At 59.3% G+C, this 27,470-nt stretch overlaps 2 protein-coding genes across 4 annotated transcripts in view; one reads left to right on the top strand and one right to left on the bottom strand.

The window, feature by feature from the left end:
• SRC (SRC proto-oncogene, non-receptor tyrosine kinase) lies at positions 1-27,335 on the bottom strand. 3 transcript variants are annotated; one of them, XM_057424627.1, is made up of 14 exons: positions 27,233-27,335; positions 14,656-14,731; positions 10,777-11,026; positions 10,503-10,602; positions 10,034-10,051; positions 6,668-6,766; positions 5,686-5,789; positions 4,179-4,328; positions 3,745-3,900; positions 3,418-3,597; positions 3,263-3,339; positions 2,751-2,904; positions 2,494-2,625; positions 1-2,088 (listed from the first exon to the last, which is right to left on the bottom strand). In XM_057424627.1, the coding sequence occupies exons 3-14, from the start codon at positions 11,015-11,017 to the stop codon at positions 1,880-1,882; spliced, it is 1,620 nt and encodes a 539-aa protein (XP_057280610.1). In that variant the 5' UTR covers positions 11,018-11,026; positions 14,656-14,731; positions 27,233-27,335; the 3' UTR covers positions 1-1,879. The 3 variants fall into 3 exon arrangements, with proteins under 3 accessions (XP_057280610.1, XP_057280612.1, XP_057280611.1); XM_057424629.1 differs by lacking the exon at positions 10,034-10,051; XM_057424628.1 differs by lacking the exon at positions 14,656-14,731 and having other exon boundaries at positions 27,233-27,326.
• Positions 1-27,470, top strand: part of STK4 (serine/threonine kinase 4) — a 279,445-nt gene that overhangs the window by 188,613 nt on the left and 63,362 nt on the right. The window lies entirely within an intron of this gene.

A 27,470-nucleotide genomic window follows, 5' to 3' on the forward strand; every position in this document is an offset into this window, starting at 1 on the left:
GATTTTGAGGGTTTTACTCATTAAAAAGGAGCCACCAACCAACCCAACGAGCACTCGGTTCATAAATAAGCAGCCGGCGAGCTGTGGGAGCAGTGGCGTGCCTGGGCCCTGCTCTGGTGCAAGTTTGGGAGGTGGTTTTGGTCACTCCCATGCTCATGCTCAGCTCCCACCCGGCTTTCATGGGACACTGGCACTGCAGCAAGGGCTGGTGACAGATGGTTTGGGATTTGCTGCCTGCAAGGAGGCTGTGCTGGGGGGGAAACCCAATCCCACAAGTAATGGGGTGGCAAAGAAAGCCCAAGGACCACGAGGTAGGTAAAGCTGCTGGCTTCCCTTCCTGGGTCCTTCACACCGGTGTGTGCTACCACCTCGTCCAGTCCCCATCCCACCCCTGGTGCAGGAGAGCATCCAAACAGCCCCCAGCTTGTTTCTGAGCCAGGACGCCCAGGACCCAAGAGGTGATGGAGCAAAGCCTCGTGAGCCACCATGGCGAAGGGTTTCCAGCTGGGAACAGCCACAGGAGAGGGGAAGAAGCAACACATGCAACGAAGTCATGTCTGGGAGGGTGCAGGGACCGCTTGGGGGCTATGTACAAGCAGGTGCTGGACAGAAGAGTGCAGGGGCTGGTGCCACCCCACTGGGGTTCAGCCCCATGGGATGGGGGGGGGGGGCAAAACTGAGCCTGGCGAGCCACCCACCACCGAAACAGGGCTGAGGCCCTTGGGAACAAGCAGGGGGGAGAAGAGGATGCAAATGGTACAGCACAGCGTTCCCCAGGACTCTCCTCCAGGATGGCAGCCCATGGCTGCGGATGCTCCCACTGCATGGGGACTGCAGCCCAGTGGTTGAGATGTGAGGGGTAGAGGGAAGGCAGCTAAAAACATACGGGGTGGACAAAAGCATCTGTGAAAGATGAGTATTTCCCCAAAAACACTCACACACCCTGAAGAGCCACACGTGCCATGCACCCAGCCTGTGGTGGCACCGGCTTTGGTGGCAGGGCCAGCCCAGAGGATGCTGCTGGTGGCAGAGCTGGGGAGGGTGGCAGGGGGGGGGGCTGTGGTGAACTTCCCAGGGGCGGCTGGAAGACCAGGAATGCTCAGTGGGATAAAGTGCCGCCAGGGTGACAGGGCTGGGCGAGGGCTCTGCTGGCAACCCCCAGTGCTGCTCCCATGTGAAACAAACAGGTCCCTTGGGGGAACAGATGCAGCTGGAAGATGTGAACGTGCACCCGGGTGCTCCCATGGGATGGTTCTGGTCACCGGCGCCATGAGCAGCCACATGTCGTACTCCCAGTGCCAGAGGGATGCCCGAGGAGCAGGGGTCATCAGTGTTCTGCTGCCACCCACACCAGTGCATCACCCCATCCAAACAAGGTTGTGCCTTCCCCATGGTGAAACGGCCCTGCCAGCGCTCCCAGGAGAACCAGAGCCAAGGACGGGGGTGCTGGGATGGGTGAAGGGCAGGGAGATTTGTGCTGATTTAAAAAGGGGGTGCAGGAGATCGGGGCCATGTGTCTGAGGTGGGGTGACGCTGTCCCACAGTTCCCCCAGGCTCACCCCAGAGCTGCTGGGGAGGGAAAAGGTCTCCCAGAAGCCAAGTTTCTCATCAAGAGATGCTCCGCTCGCCCTCCGAGCCGGCTCTGCCGGCACCCACAGGCTCCTCTCGCCAGCGGGACGGCACCGCTTCGTTAAACACGGGCCAGAAGTCTTAATGAGCGATGGGGACACCCAGAACCTCTCCTGGCCGCATCCGGACACGATGCCCCATCCCGCCTCAGGGCTGCTCCACAAAAATCCAGCCCCTCGCTGGGGCGGCCAGCCCCCGGCACCCCATAGCGAGGATGGCAGCGTCCCTGGTGCCAGGAGGAGCCCCGGGTCTATAGGTTCTCGCCAGGCTGGTACTGGGGCTCTGTCGAGGTGAAGTAGTCCTCCAGGAAAGCCTGCAGGTACTCGAAGGTGGGTCGCTCCTCCGGGTCCTTCCGCCAGCACTGGCACATGAGGTCATGCAGGGACTCGGGGCACTCGGGCGGGCAGGGCATGCGGTACCCCCGCTCTACCTGGTCCAGCACCTCCCGGTTCACCATCCCTGTGTGCGGCCAGAGGAGACAGGGTGTTGATTAGAGCCAGGCCAGATCCTGCACCTCACCTTTCCCAGAAGACATCGTGCTGGGATGAGCCTTATGGGAAAACCCTGGTGACCCCCCAGCCCAAGAGCGCTTGTCCCTGCCAGTCCATCACCTTGCTTAGGGATTACAGTGGGACAGGGTGGCTGTGACCCTGCTCACCCAGCCCCAGCAGAGCAGGATGTGACCTGGGCAGGAGCAGCTTACCCCAGAGCCCACCATCCCTGCATCCCTGCCCAAAGTGCAGGAGAAACTTTGCACCAGTTTACTCCTCTGCGAAGATGGCCCTGGGGCCACTGAGTGCTGGGGGCAAGCACTGGGGCACTGCAATGGGGATGGGGCTTCCACTGGCAGCTACCAGCTCTCACCTGGGTATGGCACTCTGCCCTTGGTTGTCAGCTCAGTCAAGAGGATGCCAAAGGACCAGACATCTGACTTGATGGTAAACCTGCCATACAGAGCAGCTTCGGGGGCTGTCCACTTGATGGGGAACTTGGCACCTGCAGGAGAGGCAGGGTGAGGGGCTGCAACCAGGGCCTTGTGTTGTGCCAAGATGCAACACACAGCCCTGGGGAGCAGAGACCAGTGCTGGTGCTGGTTCCCCCCGGGAGCACCGGGCACACACCTTGCCGAGCAGTGTACTCGTTGTCCTCGATGAGCCGGGCCAAGCCGAAGTCGGCCACTTTGCACACCAGGTTCTCCCCCACGAGGATGTTGGCTGCCCGCAGGTCCCGGTGGACATAGTTCATCCTCTCCACGTAGGCCATGCCGGATGCGATCTGTGGGGACCAACACATGGGGCACCAAGGCTGGTGGGGTGACGCAAGGATCCCCGGGGAGCACCCAGCACTGCCGAGGGGAGCAGCTCTGCAGCAAGACCCCTCCTCGGGTGTGGGAACAACTGCTTGCCCAACAAAACCCACACGGATACAGGTCTGCAGCAACAGGCAAATGATGGTCCCTGCCTGCAGCCTGGCTCTGGGCTGAGCACCCATTGGGGATGGTGGAAACCACCGCAGGGAGGCTGCAGAGAACCTCACCACCCGACAGGGCACAGCCCCAGCAGCCCAGCGAGGTGCTCGGGCAGCCACTGCCTTTGGAAGAGGATGCAGGAGGCCTGGGGATGCACAAACCCACCTGAGCTGCCATATCCACGAGCTGGGGCAGCCGCAGGTACTTGCCCATCTCACCCTTCAGGAAGTCCAGGAGGCTCCCTGCGAGGAAGACCACAGTCACAGCAGTGCAGAGGAGCGCAGGACCTCAGCCTCCCCCAGCATCCCTCCTGCGCTCACCCTTGCTCATGTACTCAGTGACAATGTAAATGGGCTCCTCTGAAACCACGGCGTAGAGCTGAACCAGCTTCTCATGCCGGAGCTTCTTCATGACCTGGGCTTCCTGCAGGAAGGCCTCCGGGGACATGGTGCCAGGCTTCAGCGTCTTGATCGCCACCCGGGTGGTGCCGTTCCAGGTCCCTGTGCACAGGACACGCTGCTCAGGACACGTGTATGGGGCAGGGGGCCCATCCCTCGCCTGCTCCCTCACGCCACTGCAGGCTCTGGGCACTTGGGGAGAGGATGCGGTCAGTGACACGGGGACAGGGGGGTGGGAATGGTCCTTACCCATCCACACCTCTCCGAAGCAGCCCTGTCCCAGCTTGACCTCCAGCCGCAGCGATTCCCGGGGGATTTCCCAGGCATCCTTGGCAAGGCCTTGGGTCTGGGGCTTGGAAGTGGGGCAGACATTGGTGAGACGATGGCACAAGCCGTCGGCGTGTTCTAGCACAGGAGGGGACAACGCCAGGGTGACACTTGGGCATTTAGGCACATGACATCTTTACCCCACATCTTCCCTGTGAAGCACCGCAAAGACCCCATACCCAAACCCTCACCCTCTCCCCTAAAACCCAACCAGCTTTTCACCAGCATCCCCCCTCAACTGGTTTGGGGTCCCCCAACCCCATGCTGGCTTCTCAGCAGCACCTATCTTGCACTGAGGGCAGGCACAGAACCAGGGCATCCCCCAGACCCCACGGGGACCCCAAGTGACTACCCACTGGAGTAATAGGCCACGAGCTGCTGCAGGCTGTTGAACTGGGTGCGGGAGGTGATGTAGAAGCCACCACTGTCCAGCTTGCGGATCTTGTAGTGCTTCACATTGAGCCCCTTGGCGTTGTCGAAGTCGGAGACAGAGAGGCAATAGGCACCTGCGGGCAGGATGGAGGGGTTGGGGAGGATGCACCACAGATGGGTGCCCCCCATGGGGTCCCACCCAGGGGGTGCGTGCAGGGGGGTAGGACTGGGCGTGCAGGCTGCTGCTTCCCCCCGAAAGCAGAGGATGGGGAGCAGCTCCTCATGCCAGGGAGGGGGTGTCTGGCACACAGCCTGGTTACAGCCACACCATGTAACCACAACCGCCCCCAGCCAGGCTGGCACAGAGACGAGGGTCTCCTGGAGACCCCCGCTGCAGAAGGAGGTGGCTGTGGGGTCAGTCATTTGGGCCCACTGCTCCCCCAGCATCCTCATCAGCCATGCTAACAAGAGGCATCATCCCTTCCAGCCCCCCCCCCAGGTCCCTCTCCCCGGTGCACAGCACCACGGATGCTTCCTCCCCAAGAAATACTGCTCCTGGCTGGGACCCACTCCCAGAGGAGCCAGCACACAGGGATGGAGCATGTCCCCCATGCTGGAACCAAGCAAGAGACCCCACTGGGTTCTGGGGGCCCAGCAGGAGGGTGAGCAGCTCCCATGGCACAGGGATGAACATGGCCCTGACAGCAATGAGGGGACACAGAAGCAGGGGACAGGACCAGGCTGGGGGCAGCTGCTGACCCACAACCCCAACATCTCAGAGGGGAGCCAAGCGGCCGAGGGACCCAACTCCCTCCTCCACAAATCCCACCATTGGCATCACTGTGGCAGCTTGTCCCTCCTCTGGCCACAGGAGAGCAACACTGCACTCCACAAGTAACAGAAAGGAAGATTTATGTGCTGCTTGAATGAGCTGTTTCCACCAGGATAAACTAAACAGTGGCAAGCTTAAGGCATCAAAACAGAAAGGAACATCAAGGAGCTTTTCCCAAAGGTGCCTTTTGGAGGCAAACTAAACCACATCTGTAGGTAAGAAACAGCATCCTCAGGCAGCCGAACCATGAAGATCACAACTTGCACTTTTGGGGAACAGGAAACAGCGACGAAGAATCATTAGATTTGAAAGAAGGACCCAAAGATTCAGCAGTACCTCTGCCTGGCTGCCCAGGAAGCACATACCCAAGATTTTGCCACTGGGGACTAGGAAAAACCAAACCCACCTCCTTGGGGGTGTAAAAAAACCACCTCCCAAACCCCAAAATCAAACAAACACCACAAAACCCACTAAAGAACAGGAAAAAGAGCATCCTGCCTGCTGGTCCTGTCCACAAGGTTCAACTCTTTCCTCCTTCTCCCTCTCCGTGCACTTCAGACCTGGGACTATGCAGTGGCCGAGGGGACCGGGGGCTCTGTGTGGTGCCCCACTGGTGCGGAGAGGGGCTCCCCGGGCTGGTCCTCCCCATCCCCGCTCACCTTTCGTGGTCTCGCTCTCCCGCACCAGGAAGGTCCCTCGGGGGTTTTCGGGGTTCAGCAGCAGCCGCTCGGACTCGCGGCGCGTGATCTTCCCAAAGTACCACCTGCGAGAGCGAGGCAATGGCTCAGCCCCAGCATCCTGCCTGCCCATCGCCTCCCCACCGCACATTGCAGAGACCACAGGCTGTGTCTCTGGGCTCGGGCTATGGGTACCGTGGTGTACCATGGGGGTACCGTACTGGGGTGCACCATGCCCACACACAGCATCAACCAAGGAACAGCCTGCACCGCACAGCATGGAACGCCTGAACTCCAAAAGCCTCCCCAAAGGAGGGGCTCCAGGGACCCCTGAAGCCCTCGAGCTCTTGTTGGGGGGACAGCATGCTGCTGCCTGGGGGTGGGTGAGGGTGCTGAGGCACTGGCACAGGGTGCCCAGAGAAGCTGTGGCTGCCCCATCCCTGGCAGTGTTCAAGGCCAGGTTGGACACAGGGGCTTGGAGCAAGCTGCTCTAGTGGAAGGTGTCCCTGCCTGTGGCAGGGGTTGGAACTGGATGAGCTTCAAGGTCCCTTCCAACTCAAACCAGTCTGTGATCCTATGACATAGGTGTCACCTGCGCTGGGACTTACATCCCCTGCCTGCTCTCCCTGTGTGACGGTCACCTCTGTGCCCAGCCTGATCTGCACAGGCAGCATCCTCACACATAGATGGGTGTCCATGCAGAAGACTAAAAACCAGACCGAAAGCATAACAGGTCCACCATGGCCCCTGCCATGCCACTGCTCATCCCTCCACGGCACAAGCTCACCGCACCTCTCTGCTATGGGTCTTAAAGAAAGGCTGGAAAACATTTAAGGGGTTTGCAAATTCAAAGCAGGCAAAAATAACACGAAGGAAGAACCCACGAGAGGGGCAGGGGGAGGAGGAGCACTCAGAGTGCGTTTGCTATCCCTTGTCTTTAAACTGTCTAAAAGATGGCAATTACTCTTCAGCCTGGATGGAGTCTGAGGGCGCGACATAGTTACTGGGGATGTAGCCCGTCTGTCCTGTAGTGAGGGAATGAGCCAGCCACCAGTCACCTTCCCTGCAAGAGAACCAAAACACACTCAGTGTGAAGCCAGGAGCCACCCTGGCCAGCCCCGCAGCCCCCAGACCCTGGCCAGGAAAGCTCCTCCTGCCAGACCCTGCCTGTGGCTCCATGTGGACAAGCTCTTGGTATCAAGGCAACCCATCCACATATGGGATGCTTTAAACATAAATTGGGCAGTCAGAGCCAAAATACCTCTGGAGCCACCTGAATGCCAACAGGGTCTGGCTGGAGGTTGAGAAGCATTGGGGATCCAAGGCAGCAACAGGCAAGGGGAGGAAGGGGCAATGGGGAAAAGCAACAGAATGATGGCAGTAGTTAAAAAAAGCACCAGGAAACCCCAAGTTTGTTAAACACAGGCTGCAGAAAAGCAAGAGATGGGGCAGAGGTTTGGGCAGGCGGGTGAGACCCATCCTGCAGTGATGCCCAGCGCGGATGCAGTGAGCTCCATCCAGCTTGGGTGCCACTGGGACAGGCCCCCTGCATGGCTGCAGCCCCTGACCACGAGATGCACTTGCACAGCCATGAGTGCAGCTCACACAGAGCCAGGCACTCCGCCGTGCTTGTCCTGAGCACAGCTCTGCCCTGCAGGAGCCCCTCTGCCATCCCCAGCACCTGGGGCTGACCCATCACCCTCCTGCCCCAGGCACAACGGCCCCAAGCATGTCCCCAGGAGCTGGCAGGGTGCGGGAGCCTCCTCACTGCTCTGCCCTCCTCACTGCAGGTTCCTGCACAGGACAGGGCAGGAAAGGACAACAAATAAAGGACAACAGGACAGCAGGAGGTGGCTTCCCCTTCCCCACAGCCAGCAGAGCTTCCTCCCACCACCTGCATCTGCTCACCCTTCAAAGACAGAGTCAATTTATCCTGACCAGGAGGGAGATGAGGCTACGGGAAAACTGCGTTCATGGGAACAGCACCACAAGGATGCAAGAACTTGGCAGGACGACGTCCACAAACACTCCACAGAAAAGCCTTCATAACCTCTATCACCACTAGAACACTCAGCAGATCCCACATCCAGACCTGTCCCCGGCCCCTGCAGATGTGTAAACCTCCATCCTTGCTCCAGACACACCAGCAGCTTGTGACTTTTGCTCGTCCCAGCTAAACCAGTGATGCTTTGGAGTGGATGGGAGAAGCTGGACACAGCCCCCAGCTCCCTGTGATGGTGTCAAGGGAGGGAAAGCGAGGACCCTCTGGGCATCATCTCCTACCCAGAGACTTGGGCTCTGCAGCCATCTGGGAGCCCACCCCCAGGCTTGCAGTAGCCCCAGGTGGTGTTTTAGCTTCTTCCAGCCCCAGCACATCTCACTCAGGTAGTTTGGGCTCCCCAGCCAGAGCTGCTGCCCAGCCACCTTTCCTGAGGTGGCTCCAAAGGGGACAGGAGGCTGCCTGCGCTCCTTTCCCATGGGACCAGAGAAAACAGCTTTTGCCTTGTGGCTTTATTCCAGCTCGGACTGCAGGGCTGCAGGCTGGGAATGCAGCAAACACAAACGATTCCAAAAATGTCTCAGCGGGGGAAAAAAAATAAATCATCATCATCATCATCATCATCATCATCAAAACAAAGCATTTCAACAATTCCCTGCACAATCTTACCCAAAATACCCCACCACATCCCTGCTGGCTGCCAGCTGGCTGGGAGGAGACCTCCTTCCATTGGAAATAGTACCATGAGAGTCTTTCTGCCCTGGGGGGGTGTATGTATTCAGCCCATCCAGGAGGCTGAGGGAGGGTCACTGCAGACAGCCTGAGCTCTGCTGGATTGCTGCAGTGACACAGAGGCTTCTCCCCTTCCTGTACCCAACCCTAGCCCTCTCAGAGGATCCAAAACCTGCAGCCTCCCTGCAAAGTTGCTGGTGGCCAGTCACAGCCATGGGCTCCTGCAGCCCTTCCCAGGCTGACCCCAAGCACTCTCCAACACCCCCAGGGCACCCACTGTGCCCTGCCAATGGAGCCCAGAGGAAGGGGACATCCATCCCATGCCTGCCTTTTGCTGTCCCCAAAGCACAGCAGCTGGAGCAGCTCCCGGACCATCCCCAGGCACTCAGTGAGAAGAGACATTTACCCCTCTGAGCACTGCATCAACTGCACAGCTTCCTGCACTGCCTCTCTGCCTGCAGACATCCCATCCACACAGCCATAGCAGACACCAGGAAGGTCAGCAACCAGATCTGCACTTCCACTGATGGGCTGCATTGCCAAAGAGAGCCCTTTTGCTCCCCAGAGCCCATTACACCCCGACCCTTCCCTCTGACCGAGCCTTTGACAAACAGTAGCAGAGAAACAAGAAGGATGGAAACCCCGTAAGTGGTATAAAGCATAAAGAAAAAACACTCCTAAATGGGCCCAATCTGGACCCCCAATGGTCAGAGCTCACTTTGTAACAGCCCAAACCAGAACCCAAGCCTGGGGCTAACACACTGCTGAGGCTGTGAAAGCAAGACACACCAAACCCCCCAAATCCAGGCTTTTCTTGAAGCGCTGAAGCCCTGCACATCCTGGACTTCATGGATTAAATGAATTACCATTAATAAACAGCATTGGAACAAGGAGAACAAGGATCAGACTGAAAACATGTTTGTGCAACACTGCCCAGCCATTGCAGCAGAAATATCACCCCCGGGATGTTCCCTCGTCTTTCCACCCTTTGACCGTGCAGAGCTGTTTTGGGTGCCCAGGTTGGGAGGAAGCAGTGGAGGGACCAGCAGGAGCTGCAGACCCCACAGACCTGACACTGGCTCCTCCTGCCAGGCTCCAGACTGTGTATGCCATGTGTTAGGACTGAGCACACATGGGTTTAATACAGGATCAGGTTTGGAGCATCTTCCAGCCCTGCTCTACGAAGCAAGTGATGGGTGTGCTGTTACAACCAGGATGGAGAGCAAACAAGCAGGAGCCAGATCTCTAAAGAAGTGCTTGAGTCCCCTGAGCCACTCACAAAAAATCAAAGTAACATTTAAAAATGCAAAAATAAAAGCAAAAAAGGCCAGGAAGGAGCAGAGAGCCAACTGGAAAGGGACTGCAGGGGGGTGCCAGGCACAGACAAGGAAAGCAGGCTGGGTTCAGAGCTCCTGGACACAGTGCTGGATAGAGCAGAGCCCTGGCACAGGAAGGGGCTCCCTGCTCTGCCCCACAAAACCATTGGGCAACCATCTCCTCCCAGCCCCGCTCCTCCCAACCTTGCCCTATGGGCAGCAGAAGGGCTTTTGGCATTTAAGATTGCTAACAATAATAATAGTAATAATCTGCAATACACACCTGACATCCACTTTTCTCCTAAACGACAGCATGGCACAGAGGAGAGAGAAGAGTCAAGAGAGAGGCTGAGATCAGAGACACCGTGCAAGCACAGGGGAAGGCACCCACAAAGCTGAGAGTGTCCAAGCAAAGGAGAGGGAGCTGAGTGCTGCTGGGGACAGGGGACCCATGGGGACACGGCTCTGCATTGGAGGGCACGGACTGGCCAGCAAGCAGAGGAGGTGGCTTGGTGACAAGGCTGCAAGGCAACAGTGACCAGCAGCAGGGCTGGGAGGACGTGGGAGCAGGTGAATGATTGCCTCCAGCACCGGTGTCCTCGGCCAAGTCACTGCAGCCGTGCGAGTTTTGGCATATCCCTCTTTGAGCACCCATCTCTGGGGAGGGCTGGGGCCAGGCTCGGGGCTCCGCAGGAGGGAGGACGGTGGCAGCTCATCCACGCGGGCTCGGCTGCAGGGACAGGGACACTCACGTGTTGTTGACGATCTGCAGGCGCTCTCCCTTCTTGAAGGACAAATCCGTTTCGGTCCGGGACTCGTAGTCGTAGAGGGCCACGAAGGTGGTGACTCCACCTGCGACACAGAGCACTCAGTCACCGGACCCTCCTCTCCCACCAGCCAGTAAGACACAGACCTGCTCCCCCTCCTGCCCAAAAGCAGGAGACCCCATCATCACGAGAAGAACCTGGAACCAAACCCACAAAGACCCAACCGAGCCCCCCCCCACCGTGCCCAGCCCACACCAACCCGCCAGCGCCCCGGCACGCTGCGGCGACGTGACCGTGTCGGAGGTGTTGAAACCTCCAAAGAGCTTGGACTCGGCAGCCATGGTCCCGAAGGAGCGGCTGGGGGTGCGATGGGCATCGGGAGCAGCCGCCTTGCTGGGGGTCTGTGAAGCTGGGTATCCCCCATGGTGGGTGTTGTCGGTGGGCTCCAGGCTGCGCCGGCGCTGGCTGGGGTCTTTGGGCTTGCTCTTGCTGCTCCCCATGGTCCCAGGCTAGAGGAGACAGACACACAGAAGACTATTATTATTATTATTATTATCATCATCATTATTACTAAGAAGCTGCTTCCCAGGACTTGTGTGACAGACACTTGCCCACTAGGAAACAAAACGACCTCTGGAGTCTGTTCAAGCACCAGCTGCCAGGCAGTCTGGCCATCCTGCCCTTGCCCTGGGATAGCGTCGCTCCTCATTAACACCAAGCCACCTCCTGCATGGCCACAGCAGCCAGGAAAACACAGGGAGCGGAGAGGGAAGCATGCTTAGCTGTGGGCGTAGGGAGGGCGGATGCTGAGTGTGGAGCATGGTGCTTGGGAGCATGGTTGCTCCAGGGCCAGGCACCGCCATGGGATGCAACTCAGCATCCCATACAGCCACCCTTCCTCCTACACAAGGACTTGTACCAGGGCACGGACAGGAGAAGACAAAACCTGGGCAAATATTCATGAGTTTGGATAACTCCAACTGCAGATATTTGGAGAACCCATAGCTGCATCACTCTGCTTGCTCAGGATGGGGATTTAAATGCTGAGGATGGCCCTGTGAAGTCCAAACCGCAAAGCAAATAAAATATATAAAGATAAAAGTTGAAATCAGGAGCAGTTTCAGGCAGTTAGCAGCTGGGATCTTGTCTTTATATATAGACATGCCTTCTTTTCCACTCAAGATCATGCTCTATAAATACCTTCAAGGTAACGATATAAATGAAGGAAGGGAATTATTTGCAGTCTCCAAAGATAGCAGGATACCCAGCAGTGTCCTGAAGCTATGGAAGGAAATATTTACGCTACATCACGCATGGCAGGAGGGAAAAGGGAGGTGGAGACAACCAAGGAGGAAAATATCTCCGATAAGAACAAACAAGCAGAGAAGGAATGGAGGAGGCAGCCGCTGCCCGCGGGGTGCAGACCTGGATGCAGCCACCCGTGAGGCTTTGCCAAGGGCTCAGCCTCACCCAACAGATGGCTTTTCTAAGCCAGCTTTTGACAGAGGCTTGGGCTGAGCCCCCATGAGTGGGGCCGGGGCCACGGGGCAGCTCCAGCAGCCTCCACAGCCCCAGCAGAGGTGGGGTAAAGCCCTCCAGTTCCTGCCATGGGGAAGCTTAGGGGTGCCAGGCACAAGCTCTGCTCCCCTCCCAGCTCCCCTCCCCATGGCGAGGGCTTTGCCTGGCAATCAGGGCTTATATCCCAAAGAACCCAACTTCCATGTGCTGTTTTCCAGCTCCCAAATTGCACAGGGGGCCAGCAGCATTCCCTGTCCCGCTCCCACACAGGTTTGCTTCACCTGCAACCATGCTGGTAGTTGGGATCAGACCTTGCCAGGGTTTGGGAATCAGAACAAAGTGATTTTTGGGGCTGGGTATGGCTACAGCAGACACTCCAACAGGGAGCGGAGCCGTTCTTCCTCTTATGCACGCAGGCAACAAGGAGGGAGGGACCAATGCCTCTATCTGCCATGGGACACGGCCCACGCGTATCTGTGCTGGGCTCTGGGGACCTCAGAGCAAAGGGAAGGTCAATCATAAGCTTTACACTTGCAAATCGTCACTGCCGGCAATCCAGAGACAGATCCCGTGGCAAAGAGGAAGAGTCCGTCCCATAAATAAACACGCTTTTAAAAGCCTGGTGCAGAAGATGCTAAAGCAGAACTGCAGGAGGAAAGCAGGACCTCAGAAACAAGGAGAAAAAGCCCCCATTGGTAAGAAAAGCGATCTCACCATGGGATCCTCCCCATCCCTTTGCTCACCTCCACCCTGGGCTCCGGTACCCGCTGGTGCTCCCGGGATGCACAGGGAGGAAAGCGGGACACGGCTCGGCTGTGACCGTGCAGCTTGTGACTGCCCACGCGACCGTGAGCAAAGGGCAGAGCTGCTCAGAGTTTCCCCTGGAAGCAGCACTTCCCCAGGCAGGAAAACACCCAGCCCGGGCAGTGGATTTAGCAGCACTCTGGGGCCACGAGCATCCCCTGAGTGCACCCCGCGGGGCTGCCAGCCTAGGCCAGCAACTGATTTACCAGCATCATGAGACAAATCAAGAGTATAAAATAGTCATTATAAGAGATTAGCCGGGAGCAGAGCACAGGAAAGGGAGAGTGGATCCCCCAGGCACTTCCCCAATGTCCCCAAAGCAAGGGGGGGTCCTCCCTACACAGCCATTAGCCTGCAGGCATAGAACATGCATCCTTCAGGCATGTCCTGATCAGGGACATCACAGCCAGTGAGTTCATCCCTCCTTGCACAGTGGCTTTGGGGAGGGAGAGATCTCCATACACAACACAAGCTCCCAGCTTGTGCCTGGGTGCTGATCACCCTTTGCAAGGGCTTTGCTGGGTCCATGATGGTCACCAAATCCAGCCCTTGGGGCTTTGGCTGCAGGAGCCTAAGATGGGAGATGAGGAGGAGGCACAAGCCTCTGGGGAAGAGGCTACAGAGCAGCGATCCCTGCTCTGAGCTCTCCTGCTCCTAAACACCTGCATGCACTTGCTTCAGCATGGCTACTGCACAATGTAGGCTGGCAACCCCAAAACGTGCCCAGTGGCACTGGCAGCCTCGTACTGTCCCCGCTCCGAGTCCCAGGGAACTCAGCCAGTGTGACCATGTAGCTTCAGCCCTGCGGCTGCCCCGGGGAGAACATTCCCAGCCTTCACCCAGGGAAGAGTGGGGGGCCCAGAAAGCCCGTGCAGCCCCCACATCGCTGCGCTGGCAGCCGGCAAGGAAAGGGTGCAAATTCGTCCTGGAGGACTCAGGGATTGTGCAAGAGTCTGGCAGAGGAGTTATCAAAGACAGCAGGAATGTGCTGTGCAGTCAGATCCCCGTGGGGGGGGCACCAGGGAGAGACCCCTCTGCCTTCAGCAGAGCTGGCAATGAGACCCCCAGAGCCAAGGGGCAGAGAAGGAAGTGAACGAACCCATTGCCTGGTGTGGCAGCTCCCATCACACCCCAGCAGCATCGCTAGGAGCTGTGGGACTGCAAAAGATACCGACCACCAGCGGCTCCACTGTATTTACGTCTAATGTAGGGTATTTGTACGTGAAACAGGCTGCAGGCATGCTCAGAGCCGCCTGCACCCCAGCCAGGGCAGCCCAGCCGATGCCTGGTGGGGTATTTCCCTGCTCCAGTGCTTTTCACAGCCAACAGTGCTGGGACGGGGGGCTCAGCATCGCTCCCATCCCGGCCGGTGCCTCGGCTTTCAGCAGGGCTTCCCCTCGCAAGGCTTGTGTGGAGACAGGCTGGAGCTCAGCCAGCATTCCCGGTGCTCGCCTCTGACTGATGCGAGGCGGCGGAGGGAGCAGCGTTCCTGCGGCGGGGATTAGCACTCCGGGCACGTCGCAGCCTGCAGGAACTCCCCTGCCTTCCGCTCCGGGGGTCAGCGCCAGCGGCAAAGCACAAACCACCGCGGTGCTGAGTTGTGAGGCCTCAGCTCTGTCCCCCACGCCGGGGGGAGCTCCGAGGGATGGGAAGGACGAAGGGAGGGTTGCGCTACCCAGCACCCGAAGGGACTGCTGCAGGGCACCCCAGACCGGAGCCCCCCGCAGAGGGTGGGGAGGGTTTCCCTTGTCCTAGGTGGGCTCACTCGGCAAAGCAGCCCGGTCCCCCCCTTCCCGGGCCGTCGGAGGTGTCTTACCAGCGCTTCCCGGCTACAGCCTCGCCGCGGGGTGGGGAGGGGCCGCCGGCAAAGTCAGCTCAGCTCCCGCTGCAGCCTGCGAGACAGAGGGGACGTCAGCGCCGTCAGCGCCCGCAGCACCCGCAGCGCCCGCCGCCCTCTCCCCCCCGCGCCACGGTCTGGCGCCCAGGGCTCCCGCTGCCTTCCTCCTCCTCCTCCTCCTCCTCCTCCTCCGTCCCTCCAGCGCGGGGCCGGCAGCTCCACCAGCGCGCTCTGATCTCTCATGTGTGAAGAGGGGACAATTCTCTGCTCCACTTCATCAAACCCACCCGCGGATGGGAGAGGAGGCGGCTGGAGCCACCCCGAGTGATGCCCTGGGGTGAGAGGGGAGCACAAGGCACTCCTGGCCCACCCAGGGGTTTTCGGGGGGCGAAGCGAAGCCGGTTCCCCTGGACACACCAGCATTCCCGGCCCTGGCTCTCCGGACAGCCGGGACCGGTGGCAGAGAGGGTCGGTCACCAACTGGGGACCTTGTCCCCAGGGATGAGAGTCACCTTCTCCATCGCCAAGAACACACACAGATGCTACAGCAGGAACCATGCAGCTCAAGCCCTGACTCAGCCAGAAAAGCAATTCTGTCAAAAAGGAGAGTTTTGTGCCACAAAAGTGCATGATATGGGGACGCTTCGCAGCAGCAGTGGCTTGGGGCAGAGATTCAGGCAGAAAGCGAAGCAGGGATGTGCCAGGGTAGTCACTCATCTGGCTCTGCCATCCCCTCCCAGCTCCCAGATCTGCAGGAACTGCCCCTTCTCCCTGCTATTCTACCAACAGCAAGATCTCTCCAGCCAGCTCTGCTCACCCAGTGCTGGACAGAGACTTCAGCTTGCCTGGCACAAGGGGATCCAGCCCCTGTGGCACCCCCAGCTTCATATCCCAGAGCAGCATCCCACAGGCTCCTGTCCTGTCTGGAGCCCAGGTTTCACATCTCACCCAGGAGGAACATCCCAGACGGATGGGGACAGGGCAGGCAGGTTTTTGCTGCCCTGCCATCTAACCGTGCTGGGAGCAAGCCTGGAAGCAAGAGCAGCAGCAGCCTCCTGCCTTCACACAAGGGCCATCAACCTTGAAGGCATAGCAAGGGGAAGGCTCATACAGAGACAGCACCAAAGGAGGAGCTGCTGCCCCCCCCCCCCAGCACCGACAGCTGCCATCACTGCCTTCTCTGCCCCAGCCCAACCTGCTCAGCCTGTGCATTACCCAGAGCACAGCACACAGCCCCACAGCACACTGTTATAATGCTGCAAACACTGTGGAGTGATGGTGGAAACCACCAAGCAAACCTCCGTGGGGTCAGCATCATGCCAGGCAGCCCCCTCATCGCTCTCGCTGGGTGGGTGCTTGGGGTAGTGGCTGTCACACAGAGGATGTGCCACACCACAGGTTTATTTTGATGCGTTCCCCCTGCCCCCTGCTAATAAGTTTTGTCACTATTTTTGGTGCATTTGATTAGGATAATGAGCAGCAGCTGATTGACAGCTCTGTAAGACTTTGTATGGTTTGTAATTTGTACTTGACTAATATTCAGTGGCAATAATTGCACAGCAGGGTGGGAGGTGGGGGGGGGAAGCTGCAGTCTCAACTCTGGGGTGCAGCACATACAAATAAGGCTGTGCTGCGTACACACGTGGTGCCCGTGTCCCTCTCACCCCTGGCCACTGTGCCACTGGGCTCCCAAGCCCATGTTTAGATGAAAGAGGACCAAAAAAAAGCCACCAGGCAAACCCAAATGTGCCACATGTTGGGGTGGTGGGCGCAAGGTCCTCCGAAGGGAAAGGGACAGGTCCCAGCATGACTGCAGGGCGGATGGATGCACTTGGCGCTGAATGGGAGCATGAGGGATGCAAGTGCAGACACGGTATTTAGTGGCTGAAAGTGGCAGAGCAGCCTGCCAGCACTGCCATCCCCGTCTCTGCTGCTGCCTTCTGCACCCAGAGCCTTCCAGGCCCCCCATTCCCATGGGATGAGCTGCAGCCAGAGGGTAGGGTGCCAGGGGCTGAGCCCAGGGCAGAGACCGCAGCAAGCAGAGAGCCGCACCGAGAGGCCACCACCGCCCTCCCCTCTCCAAAGCAATTAAAACCGAAGCTCACTTGGCTGCACAACTCAGCTCTGATCAGACCACGGCACACGAGACAGCGGCATCCCCGCCAGGCACTGACCTGCCCAGCATCCCCGCTCCTCCGGCACGCGCGCCCCAAAAGCTTGTACCCCCCACATTAACTGCAAGTAGGGATGCAGGAAAAGGGTCGATCCTCTGCCCTACCTCCCCACAGAGATGCTCTCGCAAAGGCACAGCGAGGGGAACCGAATATTCTCCAGCAAGTCCTGCTCTGGCTGCTCCCCACTGCGCCTGGATCGGATCGCTCCAGGATACTGGCCATGGTAACGCCAGGCTGATAGCGGGGCTGGCGGCGGAGGAGGAAGCGATCTTATCTTCTTTTCAAAGACACTAACAAAAGACACTGATTGGGAGCAGACACAACACAGCAGTGCGGCTTCTGCGAGACAGGAGCAGAAACCTTGGGAAAGGCTGCGGCAGGCTGGGGCCCAACACCAGGCACGGAGCCTTGGGGAGGGAGATGTCTCCGGCAAAACAGGCTCCGTCCTTGGGGCTGCAAAGAAACCGGTGGGTGCCGAGCAGGGGTGCGGGGGGAGAGGTGAGTGAGGGGCTGGGGGCACCAGTGTTCACCAGCTGCTGGTGGGAGCCGAGGCTTGCAAAGGCCCAGCGAGATTAATAACATGAACTGTCTCGCACCAGACTGAAAAATGAAGCATGCAGGATGGCAGCGAGACAAAGCAGCCTCGCAGCACCCAGCCCACAGGCATTGGCGATGGGAAGGAGCAGAGCGCGGCAATCCCCATCCTACCCTGACACACTCCATGTCCCTGTGCACACAACCTACCCCCTCCCAGCAGGAGCCGTGTCCAGCCAGGGCACGTCCATGCAGGACAAACAGAAGCCATCTACAAGGTGTGCCTTTAACAGCAGAGATGTGGGGCTAGAGGCAGGCAGCCGAGCGCCAAAAGGCACTTCGCTGTCCCCTGTGTCCCCCAGCACAGGCAGCACAAGGTGGCAGTGATGCTCCCGCACCCAGACAGCAGGTCAGCACCACGCCAGGGGTGGTGGATTGCTGCCATAACCACAGTGAGGTGGTCCCGGAACAGCCAACACCATCCTGTCCCCATCCTCACATCACCCCCTGCTCCCTCCCCACATTTTGGTAGGAGACACAGCCCCAGACACGCTCATGCAGCGGCTTCACCCTTGGTCCCAGAAAATGCTACTGAAGTCTTGCCTTTTCCCATGGCAAACACCACGGCTGGGGCACCGGCTCAGCCACACGAATACAGCAGGTCACTGTGTCCCCCATGGAAAAAGCAGTTCCTGTCCCATGCTCTTGGGCTTTTCTTGAAGGGAAACACAGAGGCACATCTCTACCAGCCCCACTGCAGTGGGGCACCACTGCGCCACCTGAGTCCCAGGTGCTGGTGGGGAAGGGGGAGCTGCTCCCCCAGCCCCATAAACCAGGGTTTGACGCTGCAGATCCTCTCCCTGCCCAGCTGCCACAGCAAGGGCACGCCTGGATCGTGCCTCCAGCCCCCTTCCTCCACAGGGACACTCATTTCTCACCTGACTCTTAAAACAGAAGGAGAGATGCAGAGATGCTCAATTCATCTCTCAGCTTCAATTCAGGAACTGGGAAAGCTGCAGGCAGGTGCCCCCACTCTGCCCAATGACCGCATGTCAAAGGCACCTGGGTTAAGGCATCCCAGCTCATGGAAAACTCTCCCAGAGGAAAGGACTTGCTGGTGGAGGACGGCAGCACGGCTGCTGCATGGGGCCCAGTGACTCTCCCCACACATGTAAGTCCCAGCCCCTCCCACTGACCCTGTCAACTCCCGTTAAATTTAAAACCAGCTTAATTAAAGCTCCACAGCCCAAGTAGCTGGGGCCATTGGGTCACGAGAGGGGAAAGTATAATTAAGTCAACCATCCAAATTCACCCCCTTAAGCACGGGGGAGAGTCACGGTCAGGAGCGATGCAAAATGCCTCTGAAAAGACACGTCAAAACAGGGGGCTTAAGAGACCAAATCAAACCCCCGAGAAGCACAAGAGCAGGTTCTGGATGTTCATCTGGCCAACAAACTGGGAACAACCAAACACAAACCAAGCTGTTTTCTCCCCCAGGGGATGGGAGGAGGGAAGGTGGCCATTGCCCTGTCACATCCCCATCGCTGTGCTGCAGCACCTGGGGACCAACAGGGCTACAACTTCAATCTCCTGGCCTGTGGACGCAGGCAGCCTGGGCTGAGCCGCCACAAGGCTCACCCGCAGCCCTGGCATTGCACGCAGAGCTGTGCTGTGGGGCTTACCTTACTGCATAGGGAGCAGTGGGCAGCCCCATCGCCCCTTCCCACCCCTGTGCAGCAACAAAGCCACCCCAAAAATCAGGGTTCCCACAGCTCTGCCAGCCCCGAGCCTGGATCCAACAGAGACCCCCATGTTCAGATAGAAAGTGTTTGGGGTCAGGGAGGAAATAAAAGCGAAGGCTCCTGGAGCCCCCACTGTCCCCTGTTATCCACGCAGGAGCTTTGGGACAGGCGGAGAACAAACACACAGGTCCTGCAAGCCCAGCCTGAGTGTGCTGCTTGCACACAGGGAGGAAAGGGAAGCACCTCGCTTCCCAGCCAGCGTGCATCCTCCATCCCTTTCTGCACTGCAAGGGCATCCTGCCAGTTAGAGATGGGGAAATAAAAGCTCTCTCACCAGGAGGGTGGTCCAGCACGGGACCAGGGCTGGAGAGGTGGTGGGATCTCAAAGCTGCCCAGGTGCTGGTGAGCCTGACCTCGCTGGGGCTGCTCCGGGTCAGAGCAGGGATGCCTGCAAGTGCCTCCCAGCCTGACTCAGCCTGCGCTTCCAGCATTCCCACCAGGACACCAGCCAAAGCCAGGAATTGCCCAACCAGCTCCAGCAAGCGCTTTCCAAAGGCACACAAAGCCTTTGGCCTGGGTTAACCTGAAGCAGGCTTCTCCCAGACAGGTGATGAGGGCACTGCTCTCCTCCTGCCAAGTCCAGAAGGAAACGAAAGGAAATGCTTCCAAGGGCAGGAGTGCCTGCGGGGCCGGGAAGCATCAACCCTGAGTAGGGAAGCACCAGCATCAAGCCAGGCCAGCAGCAGATGCTGGAGCTCCTGCCCACCAGGAGCCATGGGGCGATGCTTGCCCAGAACAGCCTCTAGCTCAGCATTGGGGGTTCAGAACCCCTCAAAATGTGCCTTGTTAACACAAGCCCCACCATGAGCTCCCACTGCCCACCATCTAATCCTACAGGTTCCCCCAGCCCCATCACATAAACACTGTTCCCATCCTCCTCCAGGTGAAGCACTGGGAAGAGGGACCAGCCCTGCTGGAAGGGGTGACAGAGATGCAGTGACACAAGCTGGCCTGAGGAGGAGGAGGAAGGAGGAGGGAGGAGGATTTCTGTTCCCATTTCTGCAGCAGCTCCTGTGGCTTCAGGAAATGGAGTTTGCTTCTGCTTTCTGGAAGGGGACATCTGCTCAAGGTGCTCTCTGGGGATGGGCACAGCGCAGCACCCAGCTCCTGGGGAAGGGGCAGTGGCGGGCTGATGGGACTCATGGGTGGCTCAGATCCAGCCAAAACACCACTGCCACCGCACCCAACAGCACCGCAGCAATTTCACCCCCGGGGTGAGGATGGCAGTGCAGGCAAGGTGCAAATCCGCAGGGCAGGGGGAGGAAGGGGGCAAGGAACAGGCAGGAGGCAGAAAAGCTCCGGATCTGAGCAAGTTCCAACCTCCCGTGGCCACGCTGGCGTCACTGCTGAAACATTTCCACCTTCAGAGAAACCAGCCCATCCAGTCCAGCCAGGAGAGGAGCTCCCCCGGCCCCCCGGGATGGAGCCGCAGCCACACCAGCCCTACAAAGGGGTCCTGCTGGACCCCCGTGGCTGGGAACCTCCCATCAACCCTCCTGATGTGAACTGAAACACTCGCTGGTAAAAAAGGGACAATGCAGGGGTGGTATTGGCACCCTCAACACAAACCCTGAGCATGGCGCTGGGCATCGCCCCGCTCCTGGCTGGGAGCCACAGGAACTTCGCAGGACACGTGCCGGGGTTCACTGCAACGGGAGGGTCTGAAGGAGAACCCAAGCAGAGGCCGAGGATCCTCCATCACCGCTTTCCAACACTTCCCATTTTGCAGACCCCTGAACAGTGTCAAATAAGCAGGATCCCACGCAGCAAATTTATGCCAATTATTGGCCTGTTTTCCTTGGCTACTCTGGGGCATCTGCCTGACACAAGCCACGTGCTCCAGAGAATGGCGGGGCCACCAGCCCGAAGTCACACATGCTATGGGGACAGTGGGTGGCTGTGGGTCAAGGCTGGCTGATCAGGATCAGCCTCCAGCAATGCACCTCCGCAGCCATGGTGAGACCTGGAGCAGCTCCTGCTGCAGTGGGCACAGCCCAGGACCGTGGCTCTGGTCTCAGCACCACCAGACCCCACGTTAAGGCATGCCCGGAATGCCTGGACTCCACAGAGCCCCAAGAGATGCTGGTCCCCATACGTGCCACTCCCATCTGCACCACCAAAACAAAGCAACTCACTCAGGATACGTCAGAGGAAGCAAGCGGGGGGGGGGTCTTGGGGGGCAAACGGAGGAGATCAGCATTTCCATACCCAAAAAGCTGCTCCAGATTCACCCCATCACTCCTGGGGTGAGTGGGATGCTCAGCGGCTCCATCGGGAGAGGAGCCGGGTGGGAGGTGCAGCCCCAGACAGTGCTTGTGATAAACAGCCCGAGCAGATGAAAAACAAAGGAAAACGCTGAGCTGGAGCCTTTTATCCCTGCCCCTCCTGGAGGGGAGAGCCCGGCTCCACACACCCCTCCAGGTCCTGCACTGTGGGGAGCGGACACCAGCTATGGGTGAGATGGATGGGACCAGCCCTGGGCTGCAGACGCCCGGCAGTGGCATGGGATGAGCTGCACATGGACCTTGCACTCTCTCTCCCACGGCATCTCTCGTGCTGCTCTTGCTACCTAGAACAACCATGCCGAGCTGGAGCTGCCCCCTCCCCGCCCTCGGGCAGAGCCTGCAGGGATGGGATGAAGGGACAAAGGGATGAAGGGATGAAAGAACAAAGGGATGAAGGGCATCTCCGCTGCTTTCCATCACTTGTGGCTCAGGCGGCTTCAACAAAGCCCACCCAGACCACAGCACCAGAGCTATCCCCATCCCCAAGCACTAAGAATGGCACAGATCAGTGCACGTACACAAACAGATGTGCACATCCACACCTGGCTGTGCACGCAGGAGGGGTTGGCAGGCAGCTCCTGGCAGCTGCCCTCATGTCTCCCTGCCCTGCCCCTGCACTCTTTCCACCCCACACACTTCCAAACTCAACCGTCCATGATGATGGAGCATGAAACTCATCCTGCTGGCAGTGACTTCTGCAGCTACACGTGCACCTTTCCCTGTCCCATGGCACCCTCCCTGCCCGATGCAGCAGGGTGCTCACTGGCAGCTTCCCCTCAACCACACGGAGGCCTTCCTTCCCTGCAACGCTCCCCTGACGGGAGGGGAAGGAAAGGGCCCAGCTGAGCAGGGAACAATCCCTACAGCCTTTTCACGGTGGTTTATTCTGCAGAAGTCACCAAGCTCACGCTTCCTCCCGGGAGCATCCAGAGCGCTCGGCACAGCCTGACCCCAATGCCACCGGCTGCCACCCGGCAGCACCACCGAGCTGCAAGGGCTGCAGAAGTCAGTGCTCCTCTGAGGAGGAAGCCCTTGAAAACACCACCCAAGAGGCTACAGCCAAGCAGGTGAGAAGGCGGTGGCACTTCATGGAGGTCGGATTGCATTTGCCCTGCCTAAAGAGCTCTGCCCATGGTGCGTGCACAATGTAGGGCAATGCAGCTGGGGCTCGTGGGACAAAGGGAAGCCTCGGTGTAGAGCTTCAGGGACACCAGCTTCCCAGGCGTTCTCTGGGGAAACTGAGGCACGCAATGCTCCTTACAAGGTGGGGAAGCAAGCGAAACCCAGAGCCGGTGCTGCACCTCCAACCCCAGCATCCTGCTAAAGGATGCCCCGAGGTGGGACATTTTTAGGATTGATTTAGCACCATCACACTGCCCCCAAACTGGGGCACGGCAGGAGAAAGGGGACACATGGCTCAGGAGAGCCTGGACCTGTCAACCTCACCCATGCTGGAGAGAGCAACGCAGCAGTGAGCTTTCACCATCATTGCCCAGGTTTTCGGTGGCTGAGAACGCCAAACACCATCGGGAAGGCTGGGAGCAGCCACGCTGGGGGGAAGCTATCCTGCAGCACACGGTCACGTTTTCCTCCATCCAGCCCTAACACAGCAGGCTCAGGGCCAGTCGAAACCTCACGGTCACGGGAGTGAGACCACAGCAGGTCAACCATGGCATGGGACCGGGAAACTCGGAGCCGGCTTCAACACTTGCATTATGGGGAAGGAAGCACAGCACAGCCGAGTCACAAGTGCCCCCCTGTCATGGGTGGCAGAGGCGCTGACCCACTGCAGACCCAGAGCCACTGCGGTGCCCTCCTGGTACTGGGGCCAACATCTGCTTGGACACATTCCCCACTGCAAGGCGAGGGCAGGCTCGCTACACCTCCCCCCCATTCCTTGTATTTTTGCCTTAAAAGCCCAGTTCTGTTCCCCAAATTCCTCCAGATGATCCTGCACACCAGGCTATGGGGACATCAGATGCTGCACGTCCACTGACACCCCCTGGAGCCAAGGGCTTGGGCAGATTTCTTTAAGGTCTAAACTAACATCAACTGTAAGGCCCCCTCGCTAGCCCTGCCAGACCCCAGCCCTCCCCAACACCTCCCTGCTCCGCAGCCAGATCCATAGCCCGAAGGGAAGTCAGTGCAAGACGCAGATTTGCAGGTCCTGGCTCCTGGCCCAGGTTCAAACCACATTTGTTCCTGAAATCTGTTTCAGGGCTCTATTTTCAAAGCACGTGTGTGCAGAGGCATGTGCAGAGCAGCACCAGCTCGGCTGCAGCCAGCGCCCAAGTCGCCTGTGCCAACACGGGGCCAAGTCGGGGGCCTGGGTCAGACAATTCATGGTACTATTTTTTCCCTCCTAAGCACGCTCTATACTGGCCTAGCTCACAGCTTCTGCCCATTTAAAAGACGAAGGACCAAAGGCATGGCTGTTTCTGTGAGCCCTGCCTGACACACTGCACATTTTTTTGCTCCCCAGGGGAGTTTGTCCTCACCATCCGCAGCTACAGGCAGTTGAAAAGAGGAATTTGGACTGGATCCATGCTCCTGTCCCAGGAACAGCCATGCAGGGATGGTTACTTCTATGTAGGGATGCTTATTTCCATGCAGGGATGCTTATTCCCATGCAAGGGTCCGAGCTGCTCTCCAGGCATCACGTTAAAGGGATGTCTCCTGCACAGAGCAGCACAGGGATGTTGGTCAATGGGGATGGAGGCTGGACGTGTCTCCAGGGCGAGATGTGGAGCGCTGCGGAAGTGAGCTCACATGGGAAATTGTTCCGTGAGATAAAGGAACAAGTTGGAAACCGAGCTGCAGAATAGACAGTACAGGAAACAATAGCGCTTCAGATTAGGCTTTCCAGTTTCCCCCAGCGATGCCAGGAGCTTGGCGCTTTGTCCAGTGATGCTCGGGGGTTCCCCCCTTAGAGGCACTGGCAGGAAGCTCCGACTGTTTGCTCACTCCTACCTTCTCTCTTTCAGATGTTGCAGGCATTTGCTGACTGTTAAAATGAGAGGTTACAGACCAAGTCCTTCAGGTCTCATTAGATAAAGAGTTTTAGCTCTGCAATGACTTCAAAGGCCAGGCGTGATCCTGGCTCCAGCAGCAGGGAGAGGCAGGCGGGATGTCAGAGGCACAGAAGCCCCATGGTCCATCCCCTCCTCGCCTCGGTGAGCCTGCAATGCTGCTTCCCGTGCTGTTAAAGGCCTCCATCCTCTCTGGACCAGTGATGACCCCTCCGTGCCACCGAGGCAGCAAAGGAGCCTCTTGCCTCTGCAGCAGAGCCTTCACACAGGTCGGTCACCACAAACCACAGCTCTTCTCTTTGCTTGGTCCTCCAGGGACGGCCCTTTCTGCCTCCCCATGGTACCTCCGTGACTTTCCATCACTCTGGCACAAAGTCATTAAATGGGCAGAGCCATCGCTAGGGCATCGCCATCAACACAGGGAGCACTGCAAGGCCACTAACGATCGAGACGGGGAACATTGGACCTCCCTTAGCCGCTGCTGCGCCAGCCTGCAAATAACCCATCTCCCATATAAATACATACAAATACAGGGCTGTGCTTTGGCAGAGCCTCTGAGGTGAGGTGCTTGGAGGAGCCTCTGCACTGCTGCTCCCAGGTCAAAGCATGGAACCAGGAACTGACCCTCGATCCCTCAAGCAAAGTGCCCTTCGCTGACAAACCAGCACTAACTGGCTAATGATTACAGACACGGCTCCCTGCGGAGCAACGCTCGAGGCTCCTCTCAGAGACACCAACGCCCAAGGTTTTGCTATGGGCCAGATCCTGAGCCAGCACGAAGTGGTGCAGAACAGCTGGCTCAGCACAGGGCAGCCCAAGATCAGCCCCTCTGGCTGGGAAGGTGTCAGGAGGAGCCCACAGTGGAAAGAACAGACAGGATATTGCTTGAAGCACAACACTGTGGATGTGCCCCGGCATGTCCCCATCCTCACACCTCCCTGGAGAGCCCTGCCAATGCCTTCCCTTGCCTGACCAGCACAGAGGGGTCCGGGTGTGTTTGAGGTGCTGGGTGCTGAGGGGGTCTCCCCTGGCAGGGATGAATAGTTCCCCACTGTTAATGGCTGGACCTTGGCAAGGTTTGCATCACTCGGTTCTCCCACAGCACACTGGTCACTGCGGGCAGTGGGTATCTCCTCGGCTGAGAGCAGAGTGACCAAGTTCTGCAGCTCCTTCCTGTCATCACCCTCCTCCTCTGGGCAGCAGCAGCCGGGTGGGAGGAAGAAAACTCAAGTGTTCATTGCCTCCTTCCCACAGCTCAGGTCGCACACAGCACTGCTGGGTATGTGCTGTCCTGTCCTGGAGCACGTGCTTGCCCCAGGAACCCTCTGGGCTCTGCACTCTTATTGCTGCTCCCAGCTGCTAGTGCCATGGGGCAGTGGGTCCTGTCCCAAGGGACACACCGGCTGCACTGAGCACCCGCTTCACGTCCCTTCCTTTGCATGGCTCCTGCGGAGCCAGGAGGCTGAGTGAGCCAACAGCACACAGGGCAGCACAACACATTCCTTGCCAGCTACGACCTTTACTGCTGTTCCACAGCACTGGGACCAGGATGGGGACTGGGACCTCCCGGCTCCGAGTCCAGGGGGCTGAGCCCTGGCATGCACAGCAGCCACGGGGGTGAGGGAGGGCTGGGGAAGCAGTGCACTGTGCAGGGCCAGCAGAACGGGGGGAGCTGCAGCAGATTCCCACTCCTTCCCAGCAAGCACGCAGGAGGCTGCACAGCTCCCCGAGACGATGCTCAGCACCAGACAGGACCACACTAGGGTCAGCGCCATGAGATACCACCCCACTCCAGCCCCTGTACCCAGCAGCCCTGTGCAGTGGGTCCAGCCCCACAGGCTGCCCCCCATGCCCGACCCAACGGCCCCAGGAGGCAGCACAGCCTGCCCGAGCTCCTGCACAGCGAGACAGGATGAAAGCCGACCTCGGCCACATGATGCTCTTCCGTGGTACCAGGGACTGTGCCAGGGACAGTGGGGACATGCCAGTGCCACCACTCACAGCCACACATAAGGGTTGTTGGAGCACCCAGGCTGTTATGAGGGAACTTCCCGGCTGGATAGAGCCTTTAATCAGGCAAAGCAGAGCTCTGCACCCCCCCAGTTCCAGTAAGGGGCAGAGCGAGAAGCCTGGCTGGACACAGCTCTCCCGGCCCACTGGGGCTGGACACGAGCCCCCAGAATTACCGGTGAGCAAACACGCCAAGGGAAGCGGATCAGGAGACATCAAAGTAGGGGGGCGATGAATATTTCATGTCCTGGCCTACATACAGCCCGGCTGTCCCCGCCCTGCGCTCCCGGGGGCCCCCCACAGCCCCCGATCACAACAAAGGGGAGTTGCGGGCAGGCGGGGCCGCCCCGCCGGACCCTCAGCATCCCCGGCCGGGCCCGTGTGCTCCCCGCTGTACAGCGGCATCCCCCGCCAGACCCATCGCTGAGCCACCCCGCAGCATGTGCACCCGCCGCTGGACCCACCGAAACCCAGAGCCAGACCGCGAGCATCCCCGCCGCGACCCACAGCCGGCTCACCGGACCGCGGGCACCTCCCGCTGCCGGACCCACAAACCCGCCCGCCGGAGCCCGGGCATCCTCGGCTGGACCCGCAGCCTCCTCGCCGAACCGCCAGCATCCCCGGTCGGACCCACAACCGGCTCACCCGCTTGTGGGCATCCCCCCGCCAGCCCCACACGCGGACTCAGCGCATACCCCCCATCCCCTCCGCCGCCCGCTCACCTCCCGCCTGTGCGCGCAGCGGGGCCGACCCCTCCGCTCGCCTCCAGCGCTCGGCCCCGGCTTTGTCTCCGCGCCGGGGGCGCGGCCGCCGCCCCCCGCCGCCGAGCTGGGAGCCCGCCCCGGGTTGGGTCGCTCCGCGCCGGGCGCTCAGGGCAGCGCCGGCGGCAGCAGCATCGCGCAGCGCCGCGGACCCGGCGCGCTGCTGCCTCACCCCTTGCACCGGGGCGGGGGGGACCCA

Source organism: Pezoporus wallicus, unplaced genomic scaffold (genome assembly GCF_028554395.1).
Source record: "Pezoporus wallicus isolate ANWC-B61680 ecotype Strahan unplaced genomic scaffold, APGP_CSIRO_Pwel_v1 contig_11996, whole genome shotgun sequence".
In the NCBI taxonomy this organism is placed as follows: domain Eukaryota; kingdom Metazoa; phylum Chordata; class Aves; order Psittaciformes; family Psittacidae; genus Pezoporus; species Pezoporus wallicus.